The sequence below is a fragment of the Stenella coeruleoalba genome (genome assembly GCF_951394435.1).
Source record: "Stenella coeruleoalba genome assembly, chromosome: 17".
In the NCBI taxonomy this organism is placed as follows: domain Eukaryota; kingdom Metazoa; phylum Chordata; class Mammalia; order Artiodactyla; family Delphinidae; genus Stenella; species Stenella coeruleoalba.
This window is the reverse complement of record NC_137163.1, coordinates 18,360,808-18,388,157: the sequence shown is the minus strand read 5'-3', so window position 1 is coordinate 18,388,157 and position 27,350 is coordinate 18,360,808. Positions and strand designations below refer to the sequence as shown.

The 27,350-nt window shown below is 34.9% G+C and overlaps 1 protein-coding gene across 6 annotated transcripts in view; it reads right to left on the bottom strand.

Annotated features, from left to right (window-relative positions):
- Window positions 1-499: 499 nt before the first annotated feature.
- Window positions 500-27,350, bottom strand: part of TAF2 (TATA-box binding protein associated factor 2) — a 79,710-nt gene continuing 52,859 nt past the window's right edge. For 4 of the 6 annotated variants that reach the window (XM_079902186.1, XM_079902185.1, XM_079902188.1 and 1 more), the window contains 6 exons: window positions 25,157-25,266; window positions 15,537-15,766; window positions 14,070-14,225; window positions 13,475-13,580; window positions 10,976-11,098; window positions 500-1,080 (listed from right to left, as the gene is read on the bottom strand). In XM_079902186.1, coding sequence (XP_079758312.1) covers window positions 818-1,080; window positions 10,976-11,098; window positions 13,475-13,580; window positions 14,070-14,225; window positions 15,537-15,766; window positions 25,157-25,266 — 988 coding nt within the window. In that variant the 3' untranslated portion in view covers window positions 500-817. Of the gene's footprint in view, window positions 1,081-10,975; window positions 11,099-13,474; window positions 13,581-14,069; window positions 14,226-15,536; window positions 15,767-25,156; window positions 25,267-27,350 lie in introns of those variants that run through there. The other 2 variants (XM_079902187.1, XR_013824671.1) reach the window with 2 other exon arrangements.

Genomic DNA, 27,350 nt, shown 5'->3' with positions numbered 1-27,350 from the left:
TCTACATATGAATGTATTCACTCATACTTAGTGAAAAAAGGAACTTAAAATTTAAACATCTTGATTTGAGAACTGTGGATTTGATAGTTCTGTTAAATTCCAACATCATAATCACCAAATGTGCTATCAAAAAAGTGATTCAAATTTCTTTTTAAAGCTGCTTCTGAAAATTCCAGTATTTTAGAGCAAAAGAAAACATCATGTACTCTTGCTTATGAATTCTGATGCTTAGTTTCTATGGTTAACACGCAAAAAAATATGTAATAAAGAAGATTCCTATAGAAAAGCCTCTGTCTTTCAGTAGTTCCAAATGGTGTTATACAATATTTCACTGGAAATAGTGGTTTTACCACAGATTTGGCTGTAGCTTCTGTTTAAAACATAACTTTGCCCCATAACATCCATCAAAGGCTTTAAAACATAATTGACTTTGGCAGTACACATGGAGATCATGATGTGAATGGGGACTGCCAGTGGATATAAGGGCCTTATGAAAGGGTTTGCTGTGTGTGTGTGTGTGTGTGTGTGTGTGTGTGTGTGTGTGTGTGTGTGTGTGTGTGTGTGTGTGTGTGTGTGTGTGTGTGTGTGTGTGTGTATTTTAAGGAGGAAATAGGATGAAATGGTTTATTCAGAACTATAAAACACATTTTCCTAATTAGATTTCAATTGTATAAATAATGTAAATCAAATGTTTAGAACTTGAATCTCTATGGGAGGCAACTATTTTTTTTTCCTTTTATCATTCTTTATAGCTGACAAAGCTTTAGTTACATATATTCTTCTGAACACTGAGGAAAAGGTCTCCTTTGTCCCCTTCTCAGTCTGAAAGAGAAGGAGAACGAATAGACCTGCCACTGGCAGGGCTGGAAAAAGTGAAAGGCTCCTTGTCCTTTTCTTTGCTATCATGCTTATGCTTGTGCTTATGCTTATGTTTGTGCTTCTTCTTCTTTTTCTTGTGCTCATGGTGATGGTGGTGATGGTGGTCGCTGTGTTTGGAGGACGTAGATTCTTTAGTAAATACTGAGAGTGGAGCTGCTGCAACTGGATGCATACTCATCTCCAAAGGTGATTGTTCTTTACCTTCAAGATTAAAAACACCCAAATGAATTCCTGTTAATAACAAGGAAAGTGAAATGAAAGTAAGAGGGAGTTGGTGACAGTACAGAAAAGACAATGGATTCCCAAGCGTTTATATCACTTCCATGAAAAAAATCAGGAATGGGAGAAGTATCCAAGTAAGACATCCAATTAGTTACACAAAGGTAAGTTTTCAGCATTGTGACCAGGAAGTGAGTATTTCAATTCCTTGTAGTCTATACAGATTATGATATATACCAGTGTGTTATCCAACCATCTTCTAAAAATTAATATTCAATATTTTAAAGTACTATGAAGTGACAATGACTAGATGTGTGTGTTAGAGATTAAGACTGACATTGGTCAATGAAAACATAGCTCCTTAACCACAGTTCTGCTCTATGGTATTCGGGTGGGGGGGAGATTAGCACTACAGGCATAGTTCGTTTCATTGCACTTTGCAGATACTGCGCTTCTTACAAATGAAGGTTTGTGGCAACCCTGCCTCGAGCAAATCTATTGGAACCATTTTTCCACCAGCATTTGCTCACCTCTAGTCACTCTGTCACATTTTGGTAATTTTTGCAATATTTCAAAATACTTCCACCAGCAAAAAGATTATGACTTGCTGAAGGTTCAGATGATGGTTAGCATTTTTAAACTGAGGTATGTACATTTTTTTAGACACAACACTATTGCACACTTAGTAGACTACAGTATAGTATAAATATAACTTAGATGCAATGTCAAACCAAAAACTTCAGCATGTATTTTATCTCACCTAGAAATGGATCAAATGTCTTTGAAGGTTCTTTCCATTTCCAATGTTCTATCAGCCTAGGAATCTATAATAGTGAGTAGTTCTCAGACTCTAGTGTACGGGAATTTCTTGCTTCCTCCATACCCTACAATTCTTGGGCCATACCCAGAGAATTCTCTCTCTGTATTACTCTAGGTTAATGACACTGCTTTACATGCAGCCAAGTAAGAAAAAAACTTAATCATCTCAGGTGCCCTCCCTTCCAGATCTAGCTGCTTACCAAATCTTGTTTATTCTTACTTACAAGAATCTCTTTAATCTGACTCTCTATCCCGCCTGCAACTGTACTAATTCAGACCACCTCATCTCATTTGGATCACAGTACTAGTCTCCTATGAACTGGTTTCTTTGCCTGAAGTGTCTTACACTTGAATCCACATTTTACATAGCTTCACAGCAGTGGTTCTCAAACAGGGGCAACTTTTCTCCCCAGGGGTTGTTTGACAATGTCTGGAGACGTTTTTGTTGTCACGATTAGGGTGGGATGGGGGGAGGAAGTGTTAGCCTGACTGTGCGTAGAGGCTAGGGATGCTGCCAAACATTCAAAACACAGGACAGCCTCCTAGAGCAAAGAATTCTCATGGCCAAAAATGTCAACAGTGTTGAAGTTCAGAGGCCCTGCTGCATAGTTATCTTCCTAAAAACAAAGCTATCATGATTACTTGTTTAAAAACTCAGGTAGTTCTACTGGCAGAACAAAATCCTTAGACTTCAGTGCAGCAATTTCTGAAAAAAAATATATTCTTTATTCAGAGTAGTCAAAAAACCAAGCTTTTCACTAAAATGGACTTTAATGCAGTAGTTTCTTTTCCTTTTTAAAACATAAATTCTCAGTGCTGATTTTGATCCAATCCGGCCCCAAGCCATGTTTTTACCAAAACAAGCATCACCATAGAAGTTTTCTAAAAATCACTTTCACCACTAATTTTAAGGACAGTTTACAATCTCTCTTGAATTTATCTTATCTTCCACTATTCCTTTCTATATATTCCAGACTAGCCCTTTCGTAACTCTGTGTATTTGAAGTGGCTATTAGTATTCCTTGGAAAAGAGTACACTCAGTTGTATACTTGGCAGTTGCCTCTACTGCGAAGTACAGAGAAGCCCCCCCCCTTTTTTTTACATTACTGTTAGTGTTAGCTTTACCAAAAAATCATGAATATAAAAAATGTAATTTGGGGCTTTGCTGGTGGCGCAGTGGTTGAGAGTCCGCCTGCCGATGCAGGGGACACGGGTTCGTGCCCCGGTCTGGGAGGATCCAACATGCCGCGGAGCGGCTGGGCCCGTGAGCCATGGCCGCTGAGCCTGCGCGTCCGGAGTCTGTGCTCCACAACGGAAGAGGCCACAACAGTGAGAGGCCCGCGTACCGCAAAAAAAAAAAAAAAAAAAAGAGAGAGAGAGAGCTTATATATATAAGCTAGTTTGGGGACTCTATCTTTTGCAATAATTGGTGCCCAGATATTCTTCAGAAAAAGAAAAAATTTGAGAGATATCTGATTTATAGTTAAGTTAAATATGCCACTATATAATTTTAATTTATATTTTAAATGAACTATATAAATATATTCTCGATTCTATAAATATGGGAATATAGGTCCCTACCTAACAGAGTATAGCCAAGTGACAAGAAGGAGTAATAGAGCTTCATAAACAAATTCCTTTAACTCCTATCTCATTATTTAGTCAGTCTACATCAAGAGACTTTGCAGCTTTCCAATTGGCTGTCTGCACTACTGGGAGTCTGAGGTCCTTTTCTGCACTGAGAGAAGTTTCATCATCTAATCCTAAACACCTACTTGGATTGTAGAAAAGCCAACGATTATACTAGAAACTGTACTTCCCAGTAGAGGCAACTGCCAAGTATACAACTGAGTGTACTCTTTTCCAAGGAATACTAATAGCCACTTCAAAAGTAAATTCAATCTCTTGTCTAGCAATCTTACACTTTGCATTCAAGATATACTGATTAGAATTCTTGCATTTCTCTTGATTTGTATGAAGTCTATTAAGAAGACAATGGATTAGCTAGATCCAAGGATAAAGGTGTTAGAAACCAGGACTCCTAGGACAAATGGCTGATTCCAGGTCTGGCTAGAATATTTACAAGATGAGCCTGAAACATCTGGTATAATAATAGAAAGGAAGTTTAAAGCCTTCTCAAGAACTCAAGAGTCAAGAGTTCTCACCAATCGAAGCTGGGAAAATCTGAATATTGATAATATTCTGTAATTGATAATTGATAATTGATAATATTCTGTAATGGACTAGAACTAATTGATCACCATTGGAAGATGCTAGCCAAATTATTATTTTGAAAATTATTAAATACATAGAGAGAATCAAGTCTTTATCTTTCTTTTGCTATATGATCTATACCAATGGCTAACAGCAGGTGAGGGGCAAGTTAGCTTTATAGAAATAATCAGCTTATAAATAAAAACAGAAAGATGAATTAGAATATCACCATCTTGTAACCCTTAATGAATTAATGGATCCAGGCCTTGAACACCTTAGTGGCTAACCTCACAAAAAATCAACCAGACATTGTATGCTTCCAGATGGAAGAACACACTACCATCTATAACCCTGAATCCAATTAAGTTTCTAGATATAATTACAAATTTAAAGGAAATACAGAGGACTCTAACATGTTAATTACACCACAGGTATACAATTAGCAAAATACAGACTTGAAAACTACAGATCAAAACCCTGGAGTTTATAACACTGTAAAGGGGAAAAAACAATGGACTGGAAACTTTTAATTTTAAAAGATGTAAAGGATATATCAGCCAACTGCAATGTGTAGACCCTATGTGGACAGTGATCCAAACAAATAAATTGTTAAAAATTAAAATAAAAATAATGGCATTTATGATTCAACTGAAATGTAAACAGTGACTGTATATTTAATGATATGAAAAAGTCATTTATTTTTTAAAGTACAAGAATATTATTGTGGTTATGACTTTTTAAAGTCCTTATCTTTTAGAGATACACACAAAATTACCTATGCATAAAATGATATGTGGGATTTGTTTCAAAATAATTCAGAAAGGTGGAAATGGGAAAGGGTATAGATAAAAAACAAAGCTGACCATGAGCTGATTGATCATTTCTGCATCTGAGTAATGGATACATGGGGGTTCATTATACTAGTCTGACTACTTCACAGTTTTCTATAATGAAAGTGTTTTTTAAAAAGGAGAAGTTAAGGCAAATTGGCACTATTCATGAAAATGTTAAATGCTCACATTTTTTAAATTAGAAAGTTCATTTCTAGAAACATATCCCACAAACGTGCTCATGCATAAGTGCAAAGAAATATATACAGAAATATTCATTAGAATCGTGTTTCTAACAACAGAACATCTAATAAAACCTAATGTTACCCTAGCATCACCACTAACCTTTAGCTCGTAAGTTTTCATTTATTATAGACAATATATATTTTTTATTTGTTTAATTTCTTTCCTGAATAATTTTTACCAGGTCTAATTCAAGGTGATAAGAAAGTACAATTTCCCTCTCATGTGGACCTGTATAACAGTAAGATTTGGGACACATACGAGCTTACTTTCACACTAGCATAATGAGGTCAACTATAGAATCTCTATTGAGAAAAATGCATACATTACCATCCCTGTGACACAATGCATAATCCCACATATCATTTTAGGGGTTTACAAGATGCCTGGGAACTTGAGGCCCACCCAAGGTTAGGTGCCACTCATTTTAAGGCTAATGAAAGCCCTTTTATAATTAAACCGCTTTGCTGTACACCTGAAACTAACACCGTAAATCAACTAAACTCCAATATAAAACAAAATTTTAAAAAAATTAAAAATAAAACTAATGAAAGCACTTTTAGTGACACAAAATATATGTCTCTATTGCAGATAGGAGATATACCAAGAAAAGGAGATAAAAATAATTCACAATATTATGATTTGCCTATTTCATGTTATAGGGAAAGAAAAAAACATGTTCAGTTTTGTTGTTCTATCTAACATAAAATCTTTCCTAGAGACCTACTGAATTCACTATGGATAAGGGTTAGCTGCAGTCAATTTAACAAATGCAAAACAAACAGAAAGGGGTACTTAATACACACCTAAGGTGGAAGCTTTCGGGCCCATCTGATAAAAGTGCTGATAACAGTGAGTAACCTGCTAATTCTATTAAATTTATCGCACTAGGTATACATTTAAATTTAACACAAAACGTGCAGTTTCTATTAGGAAATGTGTGAAGTCTGTTCTTCAGTTTCTTTAGATCAAAAAAGTAAAGTGTAGAATTATATCATTATAATTTAAAGAAAAATATCAAAGTCTTTTTCATATTAGACTTTCAAAAGAAAGAACTCTAGCTTTTTTTTTTTTTTAAACGGATTTCTATACCAGAATAGTGCTTTTCTGACTTAGGCAAGAATTTGTCACATAGTACAGCAGCCCTGGCTAGGCAACTGCAGCAACTCTTCTTTTCTTCCCTACAGAAACCACCAGGGACTTCCCTCCGCTCCTCATCACTGCAATCCCCGCAGCAACCTGGGAGACAGACCAGCGGCCTCAGGCGCTGCAGCGGTGGGAGAGGAGAGGACGTGGTATGCTCAACCCATCACACCATGCGACCCACGCAGCCCTTTCCCCGGATTCCCTTCCTTAACTCAGGAGAAGGAGAAAGTTAAGCAATGAAGGAAAACATCCCTGCCGCTTCTCCTTTCTTACCCCAAATGGCTTAACCTACCAAACACATATCATCCCTACCCTAAAATATGCCCCTCACTATCATATGCAAGGAAAGAGAAAACTGGTGGGGTGTTAGAAAGTAAACCACGACCTATCCTCTACTTAACAGTGTCCACCCCTTCCAGATGACGTCTGCAACACATTCCAGTTCTCAACTGCCATCTGGCACGCTGGCTCTGAGGCAGCCATCTCGGACTTCATCTCAGCATATGAAAAAAAACACCAGGGGTCTCAAACTCAAAAGCCTTCAACCTAAGTAGACAGCATAAATGAGTAAGCAGACTACCGGGTGCAAACACAGAAGGAATCAATGGAATGGAAAGCACATCCCTGCCTAAGAGGGTCTCTCAGTTAACTCTTTTTCAAGAGAAGCTGGAAATCCAAATCTTTATTTGCAGTCTCTTCATTTTTAGTCAACTACTTCAAAAATGTTTGTAAGAATTCTATAGCCAAATAAAAGATGCCTCAGTTGGATAAGCTTCAATAAGGCCCCTCAAACCCACCTGTTAACTTTAATCTAGAATTCCTAGAGATTTAAGAGAGATCACAGCTTCCCTTACCACTATTCTGTGCCTCTTCTCCAGAACCCCCAACTCTCAACCCCAGGCCAAGGTAGCTACCACAGTAGGAGATCCCAGCTTCTGTTCCTGTTTTACTGCCAACTTTACCTGGGTTAGGTTAAAGTTGTGCTTCCAACAGCCCAAAATATAGAGCTCTTAGTACCCTTTCTCTTAGAAATACTGTGACACACAGTGGTTAGGTTTGATACTTCTATTCTTCAGTATAAGTTAAAAAGGGTTTTTGTTGGCTAGTTCAGGAAAGCTACTTATCAAATATAATATGTCTACGGGAAAACTGTTTTTAGAATTCCAAAATAAATACATGTATAAATAAACTTTTGGAACACTACCATTGGTAAAACAAATGTTTTCTAAATTCTAATAATGACACTGTTGAATTTTAAGACTTGCTCAGTGGTCGCAGGGTACTGGACAGCATAATTACATTTAAGGGAAATTACAAAGGCACATTAAAGAATATATTCAAAATTAAGTTTTACAGATCAGTCTATATAATATACTGGTATACAATTTACTTCGTGACATAAAAGGGCCCTACACTGAAGCAACCAAAGCTAAAATGTTAATGTTTTCCTATTCCCTACCACTACCCCTTTATCTCCTCTCTAGTCTTCCCATAAGATGCCATGAGAAATATAAGACTGTAAAGAGATTCCAAAAAAAGTAAAAATGTAATTTTTAAAGCAATATGAAACAAAGGCACACTGGTGGGCACAAAAAGGTGTTAAGATTTGTTTCTATTCATATGTTAGCATGCCACATCACTAGGATAAACCAAACAAACATACTCAGAATTTTTACTGGAACAAGAATTTATCTGACTGCTGGAATTTAGACAGAATTTACTTTTTTTTAAAGGCATGGAAGATAGGCAGAAGCATCACTCTCAAACTATATCAAGAGGTTTGATATGCCCTACGCTTCATAATTTTAAAAGATGTAGAAAACTTTTCGTGTCTGAAAAAGTTTTAATAAGTATAATGATAATAAAGCAAATTTACACCAAATCCCAAAGCAAAAACAGAGAATACAAAATCGGCAAGGGCCGAGAAATGTCAAAATTCACTTATTAAAGTTAAATGCTAAAGTCTCCAGCTGACTTCTTTCTGAAATATATTTTGTGAGAATCTGTTACAATAAATGCATAAAACACACAAAGAGATACAGGCAACCAACAGTCTGGGGTCTCAATACCAAAATATTTTGAGGTGTTGCTTTTGTTCAGTCTCCTACTAATCACAGCTGATTCCTAAGCTCCTCAAATCATTAAACAGTTACTCTTTTGTTTATATGATAAAAACATGGTTTATATAAACAAAATCCATCAGTTGGAATTTTAAAGCCTGACTAATGACTTCTGGAAGAAGTATTCTTTAAAAATGATTTTGCTTATGTATCTTGTTTTTCACTCCCTGTCCCTCCAAAACTTGAAAACTGAATCTTTGTTCATCAGCATCACAAGTTTACTCTTTATTTGGATTATAGTCTTCTAAGCAAAAGAAGAACAGGGTAAGTAGAAGACAATGTACAATAGTAAAACAGGTAACAGCCACATCTGAACTGAATTATCTTTCATTAACTTAAGTCCAATTAGTATGAAATAAATTTAAAAGACAAAATATGTTAGTTTTCTAGGTATATATAGCATCAAGTCTTCATGATTGACCATGAATGACCAATTGTAAACCTGTCAGGGGGAGGCTGAGAGGGAAGTAAGTAGTTGATTTTTATATTTTATAAAAGTATGAAGCTTTAGATTTCACACTTGCTACTGAAGCTGACATTTTCATATTACAGTATTCTTAGAAAAAGCACTGCAAGAAAAGATCAAAATGTTAATATAATGAGTATCTTTAAATGGCATTAAATATGGGATGCTTTTTTTCTCTCCTTTCTACTTTTCTGTTATTTCAAAGTTTTATACAATAGGAGTATATTACTTTTGAAATAGCAAAACGCCTAATTTAAAAGTCTTTAAGCCAAAGCAATATTAAGAAAGAAAAACGAAGCTGGAGGAATCAGGCTCTGTGACTTCAGGCCACACTTCAAAGCTATAGTCATCAAAACAGTATGGTACTGACACAAAAACAGAAACATAGACCAATGGAACAGGACAGAAAGCCCAGAAACAAACCCATGCACCTATGGTCAATTAATCTATGACAAATGAGGAAAGAATACGCAATGGAGAAAAGACAGTCTCTTCAATAAATGGTGCTGGAAAAACTGGACAGCTACATGTAAAAGAATGAAATCAGAACATTCTCTAACACCATATACAAAAATAAACTCAAAATGGATTAAAGACCTAAATGTAAGACTGGATACTATAAAACTCCTAGAAGAAAACATAGGCAGAACACTCTTTGATATAAATCGTAGCAATATCTTTTTGGATCTGTCTCCTAGAGTAATGGAAATAAAAACAAAAACAAACAAATGGGACCTAATGAAACTTAAAAGCTTTTGCACAGCAAAGGAAACCATAAACAAAATGAAAAGACAACCTACAGAATGGGAGAAAATATTTGCAAACTATGAGACTGACAAGGGATTAAGTTCCAAAATACACAAACAGCTCATACAGCTCAATATCAAAAACGTAAACAACCCAATCAAAAAATGGGCAGAATATCTAAATAGACACTTCCCCCAAGAAACATACAGATGGTCAACAGGCACATGAAAAGATGCTTAACATCACTAATTATTAGAGAAATGTAAATCAAAACTACAATGAGGTATCACTTCACTCCAGTCAGAATGGCCATCATCAAAAAGTCTACAAATAATAAATGCTGGAGGGTGTGGAGAAAAAGGAACCCTCCTACACTGCTGATAAGAATGTAAATTGGTGCAGCCACTAAGGAATACACTATGAACATTCCTTAGAAAACTAAAAATATCAAGTTACCATATGATCCAGCCATCCCACTCCTGGGCCTTTATCCAGAGAAAAACATAATTCAAAAAGATACATGCACTCCAATGTTCATAGTGGCACTATTTAAATACAATAGCCAAGACATGGAAGCAACCTAAATGACCAGCGACAGATGAATGGATAAAGAAGCTGTGGTGTATATATACAATGGAATACTGTATATATTCATCCATAAAAAAGAATGAAATGATGCCATTTGCAGCAACATGGATGGACCTAGAGATTATCATACTAAGTGAAGGAGGCCAGACAAAGAAAGACAAATATCATATGATATTTGTTTATATGTGGAATCTAAAAAAAAAAAAACAAATTAACTTACTTACAAAACAGAAATAGACCCACAAAGAAAACAAACTTACAGTTACCAAAGGGGAAAAGGGGGGAAGGCATAAATTAGGAGTTTGGGATTAACATATACACACTATAATACATAAAATAGATAACCAGCAAGGACCTACTGTATAGCACAGGGAACTATACTCAATATTTTGTAATAACCTATAAAGGAAAAGGATCTGAAAAAGAATATATATACACATATGTATAACTGAATCACTGTGTTCTAATATCAGAAACTAACACATTGTAAATCAACTATACGTCAGTAAAAAATAATAATATATGTAGCTTACATTTGAAAAAAAAGTCTTTATGTCAGATAATATAGAGTCAATGTGTTACAAGAAAAGCAAGTCCTGAGATCTGTCGTTTTTAATGTATTCGTTAAGTTGATAAAGAAACTTTATGAAGTTAATAGATTCGTTCTTGAGCAAAACAACAGCAATGATAATAATAATTTCACCTGTTCCCTTTCGTGCAAGTTCCATATTCCACTGGGGTTTTGTGATGGGTGTGCCATCAGAACCTGATGAGTGCTGGGGGATTAAAGCAGATCGGGAGCTGGCTGGCCGGTATTTAGAGAGCCCTAAAATGACAAAGAAGAGCGAAAACAGGGATTTATTTCTTTGTTTCCCCAAAGAAGAAAACAGTCTGAAGGTTTTTATAAATTAACCTTAAAGCCAGAATCAGTTCAACAGTAAAATTCCAATAATAAAAAGAATACTACTTTTTTAAAGTACTGAAGATCCCCCATTTGATTTACTTCTTTGTTATGGTTCCAATATACTTAAGTCTGAGAAAAATACACATTCAAGAAAGACAGTATACCTGACTGGACTGCTGAACATCTAAATTGGAGTCTACATTCTGGGGCAGAACCATGTCATGTTTTTTATTATTTATGTGGAACTTTGCATATAGTAAAGCATGCCTGCTCCCCCCAAAACTTATTAATAAATTCTATTATAATATTTACTCAACAAATAGATCAAAATAATTTAGGGATTACAGAAGATATTTAAAACAGGAACATTTTAATGGTATAACGTGAACAGCACTGTAGTATCAGGAGACCCAGGTTCTAATTCCAAATTATCCACAAATTAGATATACAGTCCAGGTAAGACATTTATTTTTTTGTGCCTCAATTTCATTTGTCACATGGAAAAGTTCAAGGATTTGGGTCTAGCACTGAGTTGGCTATTACTTGGGTGTGTCGTTTAGGGTAAATCATTTAATATCTCTCTGCTTAAATTTCCTTGTCTGTAAAATTGACAGAATAGATAAATAACTGTTAAGACCTCTTACAAGTATAAAAGCCAAAGAATTCACGACCTGTCAGTTTTCAAAGATAATTAGGTTCATATTCTACCTGATGCCAGTTTTCTACTAGCTCATCCTAGATTACTAGATAGTAAAAAGTACCTTAGGTCTCACAAATAAAATTAAACAAAAAGCCAAACAAACAAAAAGCAGACCAAGGTAGGTAAGGGAGACTTGCACAAATACAGCATGTTAAAAAAAAAAAACAAACCTCATGCAAATGTAAAGATCATAAAATATAACCACAAGCAGCATGAAGTATAAATAGGATTTTCCAGTAAAAAGAAACAGGAACAGGACTTCCCCCGCAAAAAAGAAAAATAGTCATATTCATAATAAAAGAAGTGCATTATAAACTTAATGATCATTTTATAGTTAATAAATATCTTTTAAGTTATTACATTGACAATAAAATAGTACCATGAGATACAAAAATGATAAATATTAATGAATTACACCTATGGATCAAGATGGATGAATTTGGGCGGCAAAAGGTTGAGTGAAGAAGACCAAGTCATACTGAGCATCATACCATTTTCATATAATTCAAAAACTAAGGGCAAGTAAACATATAGATCATATATATATGTGGTATACTGTAAAGAAAAGCAAAAGAATGATTAAAAAAAAGAAAAAAAATTCAAGGCAGTATTTATTTACTTGTAATGCAAAGACAGGTGAACAGAATCAGGGAAGAAGCATAAAGGGAATGGCCACGGCATGGAGTATAATATACATGTTAAGGTGGGTGGCAGGTTCACCAATATTTGTTTTATTACTGTATTTCACAACTTACATGCAAGTTACATCAAAGCTTTATTCCTGAAAATTTAAAAACGCTGATGACATGAACTAGGTATAATCTCTTCAAAGGGCATTATGGCAATAATATCAAGAGCTATGAAAATCTTCTAAAGGTAAGTATCTTACAATAAAGCTAAAAAATCACCAAAAATATATTTTGGGGAATTTATCCTAAGAGCATAATTTGACAAAAACAAAACCTTTTGTATGAAGATATTCAGAGAGAATTATTTGCAAAAAATTAAAATTGGAAACAAATGCCTGCCCACAGGGAAATAATTAGGTAAATTCAAGTGTATCAACTCAATACCGCCTCAGGTAACATTTTCAAAAGAAATGATTATGATGTTTGAGAGATGCATGCAAAAATCTATGATATGATATAATATTATGTGGAACAGGCAGTCAAGAAGAGAAAGTAGTTGTGTTACAGGCTGCATTTACTGTAGTCAAGAAGTTTTGTATATAATTATGGTTACATTATTTATAAAAAAACAAATTTAGTATTTTATTTTGAGGTTAAGCCTACTACAAAAAACAAAACAAAAAAAAGAAATGAAAGCTATTGGAAGGAATCTGATGCATGGATTTTTGAAAAAACAAATCTAGAAGTAAGCTATTTAAAAAGGACCATAATAAAGTAAAAATCAAATGAAATACTTTGAAAAACTCTATTCCTTTGCTGACATGTGTTATAATCTGATACAGTCTAGTATTTTATACTGGCTACTTCTAAACTTTATAGTTGTTCTCTTCAAAATAAAGCAACACACCTTAAAATAGTGATATCGCATGAACTTTCTCCATCAACCCGAGTGAATGCAATATATCTTACCTGGAGTTGACGGCCTTTCAAGCATGTTTAAATGATGGGAAATGAACGCCTGGCTATCATGAACAGTATCCATATCAATCTCCTCCTCATCTTGAGAGCTTGAAAACTAAAACACACACATACAAAACAAAGGAGCAAAAGAGTCATTATATCACTTTATGTTTGGATTTTTGCTCTTAAGAAAGGTAGCAGAAAGGCCACAGGATATACCCCCAAAAAATCTTAAAAGGAAAAGTATTTTTTCTCAAAAAGTATTAAGAGAAAGAAAAGATTATTTGGTTCAGCCTCCAAAAGAAGCTGATTGGAAATTACAGGAAATATAATAGCAACTAAAATCTGTTCCTATGTTGTGGGAAGAAATAGTGAGCTGTGGTAGATTGTGCACACACAGTTCCTCCTCCAAACAGAGAAGAAGTATGTGATAATAGAAGTTTAACAATCAGTTGGAATGTCTTAGATGGACATTTGAGTTCTTTTATGGTTCAGTCTGTCCCAACTGTTCCTGCTAAGGAAAAACCATTGCAAGTATTCAAAAAGATTTACAAGAAGGTGAATATCCTACACTGTTAATACAGGTTTAACCTGTATTTCTTACTCTGATTTTGAGTTTGACTTTACTGCTATCCTCATTCTTCTCCAGTATTTGACCAGGTTCTAGTGGGGACCCCAGTGGTGTATCAGCCTTCCTCTTCACTCCCTGCTGATGAGCTGATATATTACATGATGCTTCCTTGGCAAGGTGATCATCTTCCTGTGGCAATATTCAAGATCAAAATTAGATTTCTGAAGACAAGTAGCTCATGTTATAGCTGAAAACTAATACCTATAGCAACCATGCAGATTAGAGCATGCCCAGTGCCTAAAAGTAATCAGCAATGGGCTTAAAATAAATCTCACCTTTTCCTATCTGCTGGTCTTTTTGGGGGGGAGAAGGGAGTCGGTAAAGTGAACTTTTAAAGCTTTCCCCAAAGCATATATCTTTTGGTGTCATTTTCTTCTTTTATCCTAAAGACTCCAAGTATGAAAGTGGATAACTTAATATACATGGGCAAGAATTATAAACATATTCATTTCCACTGGTTTCTAAATATTCAGATATAAAAGAGCTCTTTAATGAGACTCTTTTTTTTTTCTATTAAAAGATGTGTCTTACTTCTTCATAACCCAAACTCTAGGATATATTTTAAATTTATAACAAATAAGTATGGTTATATTTCAGAAAATCTAGGTGGATAAGTACTTTTAAATGACTATTACTAACTAGCATAAAGAGAAATTTGAGTTTTAAAGTGTCAAAACACCAGCAGGGAATTGCCAGGCAAGTAATCTGGTCTAAATATTGGTGAAAAATGAAGCTTCAAGTACTGGGGACATTTTGTCATCAATAAGAAAATCATTTCTGGAAAACTTTCTTTAAATTACAGTGAAATAATTGATATGACCCTAAAGGTCTTTCTACAAAAAGTTTGGTAATTTCATAATGCATAGTTGGAAATAAAAGCTTTTCTAAAAGCACACATACACATATATGTAAATTTAAAAATATAATGCATACTCTCCTCCCAAAATCAGATTACGCTTTTACCTGACCATTCATTGTTATTTATTTGATTCAATAAGCATTTTCCAGGCACCCTTCATATGTTTAGAATTGTGCTATTATGCAAAGTAGCAAAAAAAAAAGTCAAGGCCCTGTGTTCACACAGCTTGCCATTACAATATATGGACAAGATAGGTTAATATGTAATAGGTTAAATATTCATTTCAGTATTCTACTACTCAAAGTAGAAATTCTATGCTCAAGTACAAAAAAATCATTGTCATCACAAAAAAAGGAGTAAATGGACTAGCAGCACATCATTTGTTATGTGCAGCTCTGTATCAATAGCTGTCAGTAGCACTTTATGAATTGTGAGTGCTAAACTAATGTCAGCTAGCAGTTTTCTAAATGGCACAAGAAGCTGTTAGTGGCTTTAAAATTCACCAGTTCAAAAGAAACAATTCTCTTCTTCAGAGCTCTACATAATAAAACTACACCTTCTATAACACATGTGATTCTTACAGGGTTCTGAAATCCAACTAGCTGTGTGTGACTACTTGGATTAACCGCAGCTTCTTGGTTGCCTGCTATGGCCTCTGGAATTATGGTTGGATTCAAGACAGCTTTTTTCTCTTTCAGATTAAGGACCAAGCCAAGTTCTGGCAAGGGTAAGCAGGAAGGTCTACTGAGGCCAAACAGTGTGAAGTACAAGTCCACAGCACCACATCGTAACCGCCAGTCATGTGAAGTACCTAGGAAGTAAATAACAGTAATAATAAAAGGTCAACATACACGTTTATCCATACATTTTTCAAATGCTCCAGAACCTGTACAGAGGGAAGGGATGAGAGGGTTATGATACCTAAAGGAGCCACCTATTGACCTAGGCCCCAATGGCAAACCCTCCACTCTAAAGACGCTTCTTATAACACGGGAACCTACACTGCTACAGAAACAATAAATGTTCAAATGCAATCATGAATCTTATAACTGGAAATATTTTATTCTTTCATTCTTCCTACAAAATAAAAATCAGACACCTAGCATAAATCTAATATTCCCAAAACAGTGTTTTTTCTGGCTCTAAATCCTCCTTTTATTTATTTTTTTTTGCTATACACGGGCCTCTCACTGTTGTGGCCTCTCTCGTTGCGGAGCACAGGCTCCGGACGCGCAGGCTCAGCGCCCGTGGCTCACGGGCCCAACCGCTCCACGGCATGTGGGATCTTCCCAGACCGGGGCACGAACCTGCGTCCCCTACATCGGCAGGCGTACTCTCAACCACTGTGCCGCCAGGGAAGCCCTAAATCCTCCTTTTAGTTCCTCCTCCTTGGTAACTGCTCCACATTCATTCATTCTGTTTATCTTGTCTGATTTTCTTCTTGAATAGCTTGTTAGGAAGACAGCACACCAAGAGCCTTCATGAACCCTACCACTGGAAACAAATTCTCCTAACCCTCAAATTTATTACTTTCAGGTTTTAAATACAGTAAGAAACCCTACAACTATTTGAAATAACACAATTCTAAACTTTGACTTATTTTAGAGAAGTAAACTATTTTGCTAAACACCTTCATATTTGTGTTGTTCTAGTAGGTATTTATTTTAAAAAACCAAAAAACAAAAATAAGCAAACCCCGGAGATGGCAACAGGTCATAAAACATGTATTAACCAGAAGAAAACTGCATCTGTAGAAATTCAGTTTAAAGTAGAGACACTTTCCAAGTTCTCTGATGAGTCTCAGTGTCTTCATCTCCAAAATAAGGGTTTTGGTCTCAGATTATACCTTACCCTATAGCAATAAAAGACCAGAGCACAGTGACATCAGAACTCTTCCTCACTTGCCTTCTTTTCCCCAGTGGAACACGCCAGGTAGATACTGCCACCAAACAGAACTGTCAAGGTGAAATTATCATCTAGGTTTAGATAATTTCTATGGTTTCTAGGCAGAATCTAAAATGACCTAGAGAATTTAAAACATGTGAGAATAAGAAATATTCTTCTGGATAAGAAAAATAAACCATATAAATACTTAATTTTGGCCAAGAAATGTGGTTTCAAACAGGTACCATAATGTTTTAAAAAGGAGAAACAAAAAGGAAAGAAGTTGCTACAGCAAACTTTAGACAGCATAAATATTAAGCTTTGTGGTTTTCAACAACAAATATTAGAATAAGTAAATACATTGTAAGCAAGTACGATTTTGATAAGATTTACTCTGACAGATAGGTAACTATTATATTAACTATGTGCAAAGAACATCCACATGGATTTATAATTTTAATTTACAGAGTTCTTACTATATACTACACACTTGCTTGGCAATATGCATGCCATTAAACAGCTATCAATCCTATTTGAGACATCTTCAGTTTTGCTACTGTGTGATAAGGTAACAGATACATAACACTGCTGAAAGCAAGAGAAAGAGGCAGGAGCTCGAGAAGTATGAGTTTTTATATCATAAAAACTACAGAGAAACCAGAAATCGGAAGAACAGTACAGAGTGAAAGTAAGGATTTTATACTGGAAATCCATTTCCTTCTCTGGAATATCCATATTTGGATACTTTAATGGACTGACATTGCCTAGTTTTTTGTAGGCACTCATTATTCTTCTCAAAGAATTTTACATATGTAAATGTTCCACAAAGGATAGGTATCAGATTCCTGGGCCTTTTATTACAAAGGCTGGAGGGGCTCAACCCTCTCAGGAAAGGGAGGGAATCCGGCCAGAGCAGCTAGCCCTGTATCTATCTATTTATTCATGGCTATAGCAAGAAAAGAAGTGAATCTCAGGCACTTTATCAGTAAAGAAGCTAGAATGGCTTAGGGTGCATTTACACTGGAATAAAACTTAACCTTGAAGAGCAGTATTGCCCAATATGTCCACTGCAAATAATGATCCTGGAATCTTTATACAATGTAGATGACATTGAAACAAGTCAGGCAACTGAGTATGAATTACTAAAAGTTTCTTAAAAAATTAATTTTAAAAAGCAAGTAGATAATGTATATTTTGATGAGCTAGGGTGTTGTTTTGTTTTTTAAAAGTCAGCTAAGGATGGTTAGGCAGCACAGTGAATGAAAGCTGCTAAAAGCACTGAACCTCTAGAATATGGTTTTTGTTACTTTTTATTTCTATGTGGGCTTTTTGGTTTTGGATTTGTAAAGGTTTTGGTAGACCTTCAATTTGTAGGGAGGAATGAGCATTATTCTTCTGTTCCTGGGGGAAGTCCTTGATTAAATGTTTTTTTCCCACAAAAAACTGACTTATAAATATTACAATTTAAGGCTGATAAGAGGGAGCTAAAAAAATAAGCAGCGCTTCTGTTAAAATTATAAGACAGAAAAAAAATGAGAACATCATGTTTCAAAATCATGGCATAACATCTTAAAATGGTTGTCACTTTATAGTGGAATACAGTCGGAAAAAACACTTCTGCTTACTTACTAGTCAGCTCTGTGATTTTGGGCAATTCAGCTGCCCAGGCCATAAAATGAGAACAATTAACTTAATCTTTAAGGTCCTCTCAGGTCTAAAATTCCATGATTCCAAATCAACCAATTCTATGAGAAATAAGCCCTGGAAGAGCTCCTGATTTCTACCCTCAGTGATAGCATTCTGAAGACCCTTCTTTAATCTTCTAGCTACCCCTCCCAACACAATCACTTATATGGCAAGGAATGCCCATATATATGGAAAAACAAGTCATTATTTTTTCCTCTCAGGTAAAAATGCTGTCCATTCTGGTCTCATTAGCAGTTATACTTTGGGACAAGCCCTGCTTACCTGAATCAGAAGAACAATGCTCAGTGTTGATGTTCTCTATTCAAATCAGAAAGTATCTAAAGACAAATCCTCCAAATAACAAATCTGATCTTAAAAAAGATCATCACTTCATTTTCTGAAGTAATTGACGTTAAAGCTGATCAAGCCAAAAAGCTGCTAAGACGAAAGCTCACTTTAAAAGCCACCATTTTCAGGACATTTTTCTTTTTCTGGCTGCGCCCTGTGGCTTGTGGGATCCTAGTTCCCCAACCAGGGATCAAACCCGTGCCCCCTGCAGTGGAAGTGCAGAGTCCTAAGCATTGGACTGCCCGGGAATTCCCCAGGACATTTTTCAATAAACCCAGCACTCCTTATTGATGACAGAAGCTTAAAAATTTGTACAGCTAGGCCACACAAGTATGACTGCCATATGGTAGTTCTGTCCTGATCTTTCTGTCTATCTTACACTAAAGTAAAAAAACACAGCAAATTTCATATATATTCATGTGTGCATTTACATATATAATTTCTGACAAAAAATGAATTACGTCTAATAAAAATGTTTTAATTTTCTTCCACCATTCCTATTTCTAAGAGGAAGGGTTTGGGGGAGAGAGAAACAGAGGGGCGGAACTTTGAAATCTGATGTTAATATCAAAATTGTTTATTTTCTTATTCCGAAACCTGGCAAATCCTACCGAACTGAATTTTAAGTAGTCCTTCATTCTACCCTCTAGAGCACAGCCGTAAACTTTCAAACATTAAAAGTTCTGATGTAAATAAACAGCCTTCAATGTTCTGAATAATTACATAAATGTTTTTATGTCATTCTTACAGTGAAATGCCAAACAATGAAGAGCAGCTTGTGAGTAAGGGCTAAAATTTCCTTCATGATGATATAGTATCTCTTCAATGAATGCTTATTATCTTAAGGGGGGAAAAAAGCATTGTTAAGCAGGCAAGACCAGAGAAAGTAGTTACATTTTAAAATATAGTATTTTAGACATTGTGGGCCTTTTGGTCTCTGTTCAATTACTCAGCTGTGATGCTGTAGTGTAAAAGTTGCCATAGACAATACGTAAGCAAATGAGTAGGACTGTGTTCCAATAAAATTTTATTGGTGGATGCTGACATTTTAATTTCATAAAACTTTCAGGTGTCATGAGACACTATTAACATTTTTTCCAATCATTTAAAAATGTAAAAGCCATTCTTAACTTATGGGCTGTACAAAAACAGACGGTGCGTCAGATCTGGCCCTAGAGCCACTGTTAGCTGACCTCTGCTCTAGATGACATATATACTTTGAAATCTGTAGAAATGAATTAGTACAAGTACATAAAAATTTACAACTGAAATTTACTGATGAACATGCTAATGAATAACATATTGATGGGACATCATCATGCAGCATTAATTTACTGCACACAGTTCCAAACACTTATCTGGCTGTCAGTTTACATGTAACTCTGTCAATATCAGCGCCAGTGGAGAATTTATTCTCAAACTGAAAATTTATTAAACATGATTTAAGGTCTACAGTATTACAAAAAATGTAGTCTAGTCCAGTGACCATTTCTATAGAATAAGACACAGTTACAAATAAATACTGGAATTGCTGTAATAAATTTATTTGCCATGGAAAAATGATGTGTAATTATTTTAAACAAATTACTATATTATAATTAGTTAACATTTTTTATTACTGTGATTACAATTTTGTATTTTATGTTCAGTAATTTGATTTGTGCATTTTATAAAGAATGACTTTACACCTGTTGCAGTTGTTATAACTGGGAAATAAACACTATACTGACTTAAAAAAAAAAAGCACCAATAAAAATTTCTGATTCTTAGGTTTTTATTTTTTAAATGAATTTTTTAAATTACTGTCATGTTGAGCTATAATCCAGTACTTTACCTAAAAGCTACAAAAAGTAGGATCTCATATATTTTGAATTTTGAAACATTTTTCTTTGGGAAAGGAAAACGATTTCTTTCAGTGTGCAAAAAAATACATACAGCTAACAGAAGTCAGACAGGTCATAATTCCACCTGCTCCTCGCTGCCTACAGGATAAAACACAAATTCCTGAGGCCCTTTGCTTTTGGATCCTAATCTATCTTTCCAGATTAACACTCACTATTTTCCAAATATCCTTTCAGAACTCAAAGGTTTTACATATACTTAATTCTCTTACCTAAAATGTCTTTCTCCTGATAAACTCTTTTCCATTCCTCAAGAGCTGGCTCAAATATCACCACTCCATGAATAGTCCAGCATTCCAGGCAGGGCTCACGGTTCTGTTCTTCAGGTTACCAGGGTATTTTGCTCTTCTCTTTATTTTAGCAACTACCTGTTTGTATTATGGTCTATCTGTTCCTATGTCTCTCTTTCCATTATACTAAGTTAATGGAAAAGGCATCTTTGTATGCAAAAACATAGCACAGGGGCTTCCCTGGTGGCACAGTGGTTGGGAGTCCGCCTGCCGATGCGGGGGATGCGGGTTCGTGCCCCGGTCTGGGAAGATCCCACATGCCGCGGAGCGGCTGGGCCCATGAGCCATGGCCGCTGAGCCTGCGCGTCCGGAACCTGTGCTCCGCAACGGGAGAGGCCACAGCAGTGAGAGGCCCGCGTACCGCACAAAAAAACAAAAAACAAAAAACATAGCACAATGGCAAACAGGAGGTGCTCAAGAAATAACTGATGAATAAATTAATACTTGAAACCCTTAAAAAGAATTGCCCCTGGACAATGTAATATTTTTAACTAAAAATAAAACTATTTAAGATTCTTAAGCAACGAGGGATGAAGACTATATAATGTGAAAGATGTTTCTCTTTAAAAATGTGTTACTTTCTGTGGAGGATTATTACTTTAAAAGCTGTATGGGAACTATAAGGACATTTTTGGGGACAACTGAGGAAACCTGAATATGGGATATATATGATAATGGTATTGTGTAGATGCAGGAGAATGTCCTTATTCTTAGGAATATATGCTTAGTATTTTGGGAAAAGTATCATGAGGCAACTTATTTTCAAATGATTCAGAAAAAGAGGGTTTGTAACATATACACAGAGAGTGAAAAGAGAGAAAGTAAATATGGTAAAATGTTAACAACTAGTTAACAGAGCTGAAAATATTCAATATATGGTTATTCTTTATACCATTTTTTAAATTTTTCTAAGCTTTGAAAATTTTAGAAACAAAATGGTGGGGAGAAAATGTTATATGGGAAAATTAAACCAGTGAATGAGTTAAGATATCTAATATGAGTATGCACGTGTACATACATCTATAGTTGTGTGTGTGTGTGTGTGTGTGTGTGTGTGTGTGTGTGTGTATTTTCACAGCAAAAACTGTTAGGAAGATACTTGAGTAGCGCCCAAAACTCAAGGATAAGTGGAGCTACCACACAGCAGGCAGAGTGCAGATACCAGGCAGTCCTGGCATCTTGAGAGTAGAAGTCTGAGAACACTCCTTCTGGCACAGAGCCATTAAAATCCCCCCGGTACATTTCTAAAAAGAGTATTACTAATAGTCATTGAATGATATATCAATTTTTTAAAAAGCACAAATGTGATTTCTTAGTTCATCTTACTTTCAAACTAATTTCAATTTTCTAAATCCTGTTTCTATGTATCCTACTGCAATTAATCTCTTATTGAAAAGTTTCTGAAACCAGCTAAGCAAAGAAACTTTGATTCCTCAGGAGTACCTGATGACCATCTCATAAGATGATCCTTCCTTAACTGCCATGATACGTCTCCAAATATTTCAAATGAGTTCAAAAATTTTATAACTAAGCAAAGTCAACACCTTTCAAATCCACCTTGGAACAGGACAAAAATAAATGAATTAAATATAATTAAATCCCTATCGCCCACAATTTATTTGTTCTCCATATGTAAATCAAGATAATGCTTATCTCAAGTGACGTGATAACCCAGGAACCCCAATAAAGAGTAAGGGGCAGGCAGAGTTCCAAAGGATTTAGGGACTTAGATGATGCTCTAGCTCCTTTTGTTACAAGTGAGTTCTCATTAACATTTCTTAAAACAGTAACTGTTAAGAAGATAATATAGCAATGTGAAAAATTCTCATGATAAAATGCAATTTAAAAACTTCACTACAACTATGTCCATACACCTATACACAAAAAGCAATTTTTTTCCCTAAAGACCAAATACACTCAAATCTGAACAGTGGAGATATAATGAAATTATATGGTATTTTCCTTTTATGTTATTTTGTGCACACAAACTCTGCAACATGACACTACTTATTATTGGAAAAAAAAACTTTAAAGGAATTTCTTCGATCAGATTCATTTATGTATCCCAGAGGCCCAGGCTTGGAAGGGAAATGGGCAACCTTCTAATCAATCTTCCCTAATGCCCAATGTTCTCCAAAAACATTAAAAAGAAAAACAAAACCAAAAAACCCTCCCAATTATTTGTGCCACTCCCACTGTTCATATTGCTCCCAGTTATTTATCTGAAGAACCAAGCAAAAAACTGCTTATGACCATGGCCTCACTGATCTGTTCTGTTTAGATTATTGGCACAGAGAATTCCAAACTGAAGCAGTAACTGTACTTTATACTGAACACTATCAAAAATAAATACTAAACATCAATCAGACCTTGAGTTTGTATAACCACAATCTTCCAATGGGCTTCAAATGTTTTACAGAGATTGTCTCATTAATCTTAAACACACATTTATTTTGTCCACGAAATCTTCCCTAGAAGGCGATATGAGAATTCTTTGTACTTCATTATGCCTTCCTCAAAGTTGTAATCCATCACAACCATGGAATCATGCATTCTTACTAAGAATATATTCAACACAGTACAGTTTGTGCCACATATTAACTGCTGAATGATCCTTTACAAGTTTGTGAACTTGTATGCTCATCCCCTGGATCTAAATGACAGTAATCACAACATTCTTTAAGGTAACCACCAGTAGCAAAATATAAAACATGTAAACAGTAGCACTTATTCTTCTAGGTATTAGGGAAAATATGAGAATAATAATTTGGCAATATCGACATAAACTGGATTATGTGTTGTTTTCTGAATATTTTGAGGACAAGGGCCATTCTATTTTCAATTTTATTAAATTTCAATGAAATATCTACTATGGTGCCTTTACTTGGGGTTATTGGACTATGACTATGAAACTGAGGGACAGAAGTTATACAACCACAACATCTCAGTGATAGTAAATTAAATAATTTTTGAAAAAGAATCAGAACTTGGTATTTAGTTGTGATTCAGTGAAGCAGTCACTAATAAGATAGGCAGGGCAAGTTATTTTCCAATATTCTAGAAAGAAGGTAAAGTGACATATTTATTAGAACGAATACCCACTGCTCCCTCACCGTCTATCTGTAACAACTTGTCTTTAAGCAAAACACTTTTCAGCCTAGCTTTTGATTGAATTTTAAATCAAAACCAGTGAATTTTAAATCAAAACCAGTATTACAATTTCAACATATCAGAGACATAAGGCAAATTTTTTTTACATATATACTACAGTTAGAAGTCAATAGGAAAAGACCAATAATTCAATTAAATAAAAATGGCAAAGAATATGAATGACTTACATGAAAGGAACTACAAATAGCTGACATATATGAGAAGTATAATGATATCATTACTATGTTAGTATAACAACATTTTTGAGCACATAATATGAACTAGTTACTGTGCTTTACAAATATGAACTCATTTAATTTTCAGTTTGCAGAAGTAGGTACCATCATCATCTGCATTTTAAAAATGAAAAACGATAGGCTTAGACAAGTCACATTGAGAGTAAGTCATCCAGCTGAGACTTAACCCTCAGCAAACTAGCTCCAGAGCTCATGCTTGGGAGCACTAACCGCCTCTTGACTTCACTTAAATAATGGAAATTAAAACTGTGATGAGATACCATGATCTCCAAGGTGCAGAACAGTAACAATATGCACTGCTCTGGAAAGGATACACAAGAAATTGGTTACCTCTGGGAAAGGCCACTAGGAGGCTAGGGAAAAGAGGTGAGAAGCCATTTTTTCAACCCTCTGTAACCTTCTGAAATAAAAATAATAATATTTGCAAATTCATGTCTACAGCTCTTTAAACATTTGGGACACTTTCCCATAAATTAATATTTTTGTTTCCTCAACCACCCTGTGGGGCAAAGTGAGTGTCTATGTCCTTAGCAAATATAATCACAGCCACTACTGTGAAGGTAAGTATTCTCCTTAAAAAAAAAAAAAAGGACAAATTAACCAAAGTTCTTTAGTATGGATAACCTGTTATAAAATGAAAATACCCCAATAATAAAAAAAATTTTTAAAGCCATTGCTGTCTTACCAGAATTCATAAGTTTCCAAAGTTGATCTACCAAAGCTTCATTGCATAAGGGAGACTCCATGTTCTTAGTAAATGGTGGGTTCTTAGTTAACATGTTTAGAATCTTATGTCTGAAAGATAAAGAAAAATTAAATTTTTGCTAACCATTAAATAAAAACTTTTGAAAATTATCTGCAGTTCCTCCTTCCTATTTTATCGTCTCTCTTCTGAGATCTACCTTTGCGTTTTAGTTCCATTTCAAAAGACATTATGTTGCATTCTAAACATTTACTATTGTTTTTTTACTAAAAAATTCTGGTGGATTTGTTCTCTCTAAAAGTGCCCTAGGGTAGAATGACGTCTTCTAAAACCTGACTATATATTCCTAACCAACATTTCCTATCCCACTTCTAAAATGAACATTTTACTCTTCTTAGAAAAGTTTACAAAAAAGACTGGTTAGCAAATATAAAAATCTTAAAATGAGGCAAAAAAAAAATCACATGTAGGCCAAGAAGTCTACATTTGAGACAATATAAACTTTATTATTATAGTAACTTTGCAAAGCATAAAAATGTGCAGCACTATTTTAAATATGGAGATTGCAAAAAAGTTTCCTCAAAATAAGCGGAAGCTTAAGAGAGTCAATTAAGAAAAGTATCCTCACAGAGGATAGGAGTTAAACTCCACTATTGGAAGTTTTTATCTTACATGAAAGGCTACCCAAACACATTATGGAGTCTTCTGAAAAATAGGACAATGTGATCAATACAAAATTTGAAAAACAAATGCTCAATGCTACGAGCAGGAGACACCATAAAAAAAGAATAGAGAAAGAAAAGGAGAAGCAAGGAAGCCACGGCAGTAGTCTAGCATTCAGGATAAAAGCCAGGTCTAGGACTAGGTCTGAGAAATTCAAGATCTCAGAATAATGGAAGGCTTGGGTATAACTAAGGAAGAAAGAAACTTAGGTCATTATATTTGTTGAGGTTAGCAAGACCTTAAAGAAGTTGAACCTGGGAAATTTTTACGTTTAGTGGCAAGAGATCAAATTGGATTTGTACTTGAAAAAAAGATGGGAGGAAAGTAGAACTGCAAGGCTGTAGTTTAAGTCACTTAACCCCTTTTGGCTTCAATATCTTGTCTGTAAAACTGAAAGATGTGACTTTCACATACTTTTGTGATTTGACATTTTAAGACTGAAGACTATTGAAAGGCTACGAGAACCAAACGTGAAATGTGGTTATAGATGCAATTTATACATAGGTAATACGAAAGGGGATACATACCTTATGGATATTTCATATCCATATTTTCATATCTTTATGAGTAAAGATATTTTCATATCTTTAGGAGCAATTTCTGTTTGTAAGAATAGATCGGTATTACAGGTAAATAACACCGTTTAAAACGTGGATGGATTTTTCTTTAGAAGATGTTAATGTTAATACTTTTAAGTTGCATGAAGAAGAAAAGTTAAGTTTCTATCCGGCTGCTTCCCCAATTACCCCAAATACCGTAGGGCCCAACAAATAAAACTTCATGGTATTTACTCAGATCATTACAAACTCTTTACAGCCATGCCAATGAATTGTAAATGGTACTCTGGGGATAGCTCTGAAATTATAATTAAAAGAGCAATAATGATTATTATGTGTACTACTTTTAGTAAATTAAGCATTTTTTCAAAAGTTATTTTCCTTTAAAGTTTAGATGATAGAAGAAAGGCTTTCACAAGGAAGTATTTATAACTGACTAAACACTCAACGCAATACTCAGAGGAGATAAAGTTTAAGGGCAGAAAATGAGAATCTTATGCTTAATTTTTAAGAGATTAAACAAAATTCACAATAAGCATACACTTCAGATATACGAAACAGACCTGAAGCAAATCCTGAGAAAATCATGGGTTTATGCCATGTTCATGGTAGCAAAAACAACACATTATTTCCCTAAACAACTGACAAATTTCTTGGTGGACTAGTCCAATCCCATTGCCAATCACTATCTATAAGAAATGCAGTCAAATCGAAACCAGAAAAATGTTCAAAATCTCTCTGGAGAAAAGGCATTCAGTGTAAGTGTGTCCCTTGAGGAAATGATATATTGTGATCATATATGCATGCCTGATTCCAACATGAGAAGATAATTCCATGTCATCTTTAAAATAATCCTACCCAAATCTAAAGTAAATATATTTAATAAGTTCTTCTTA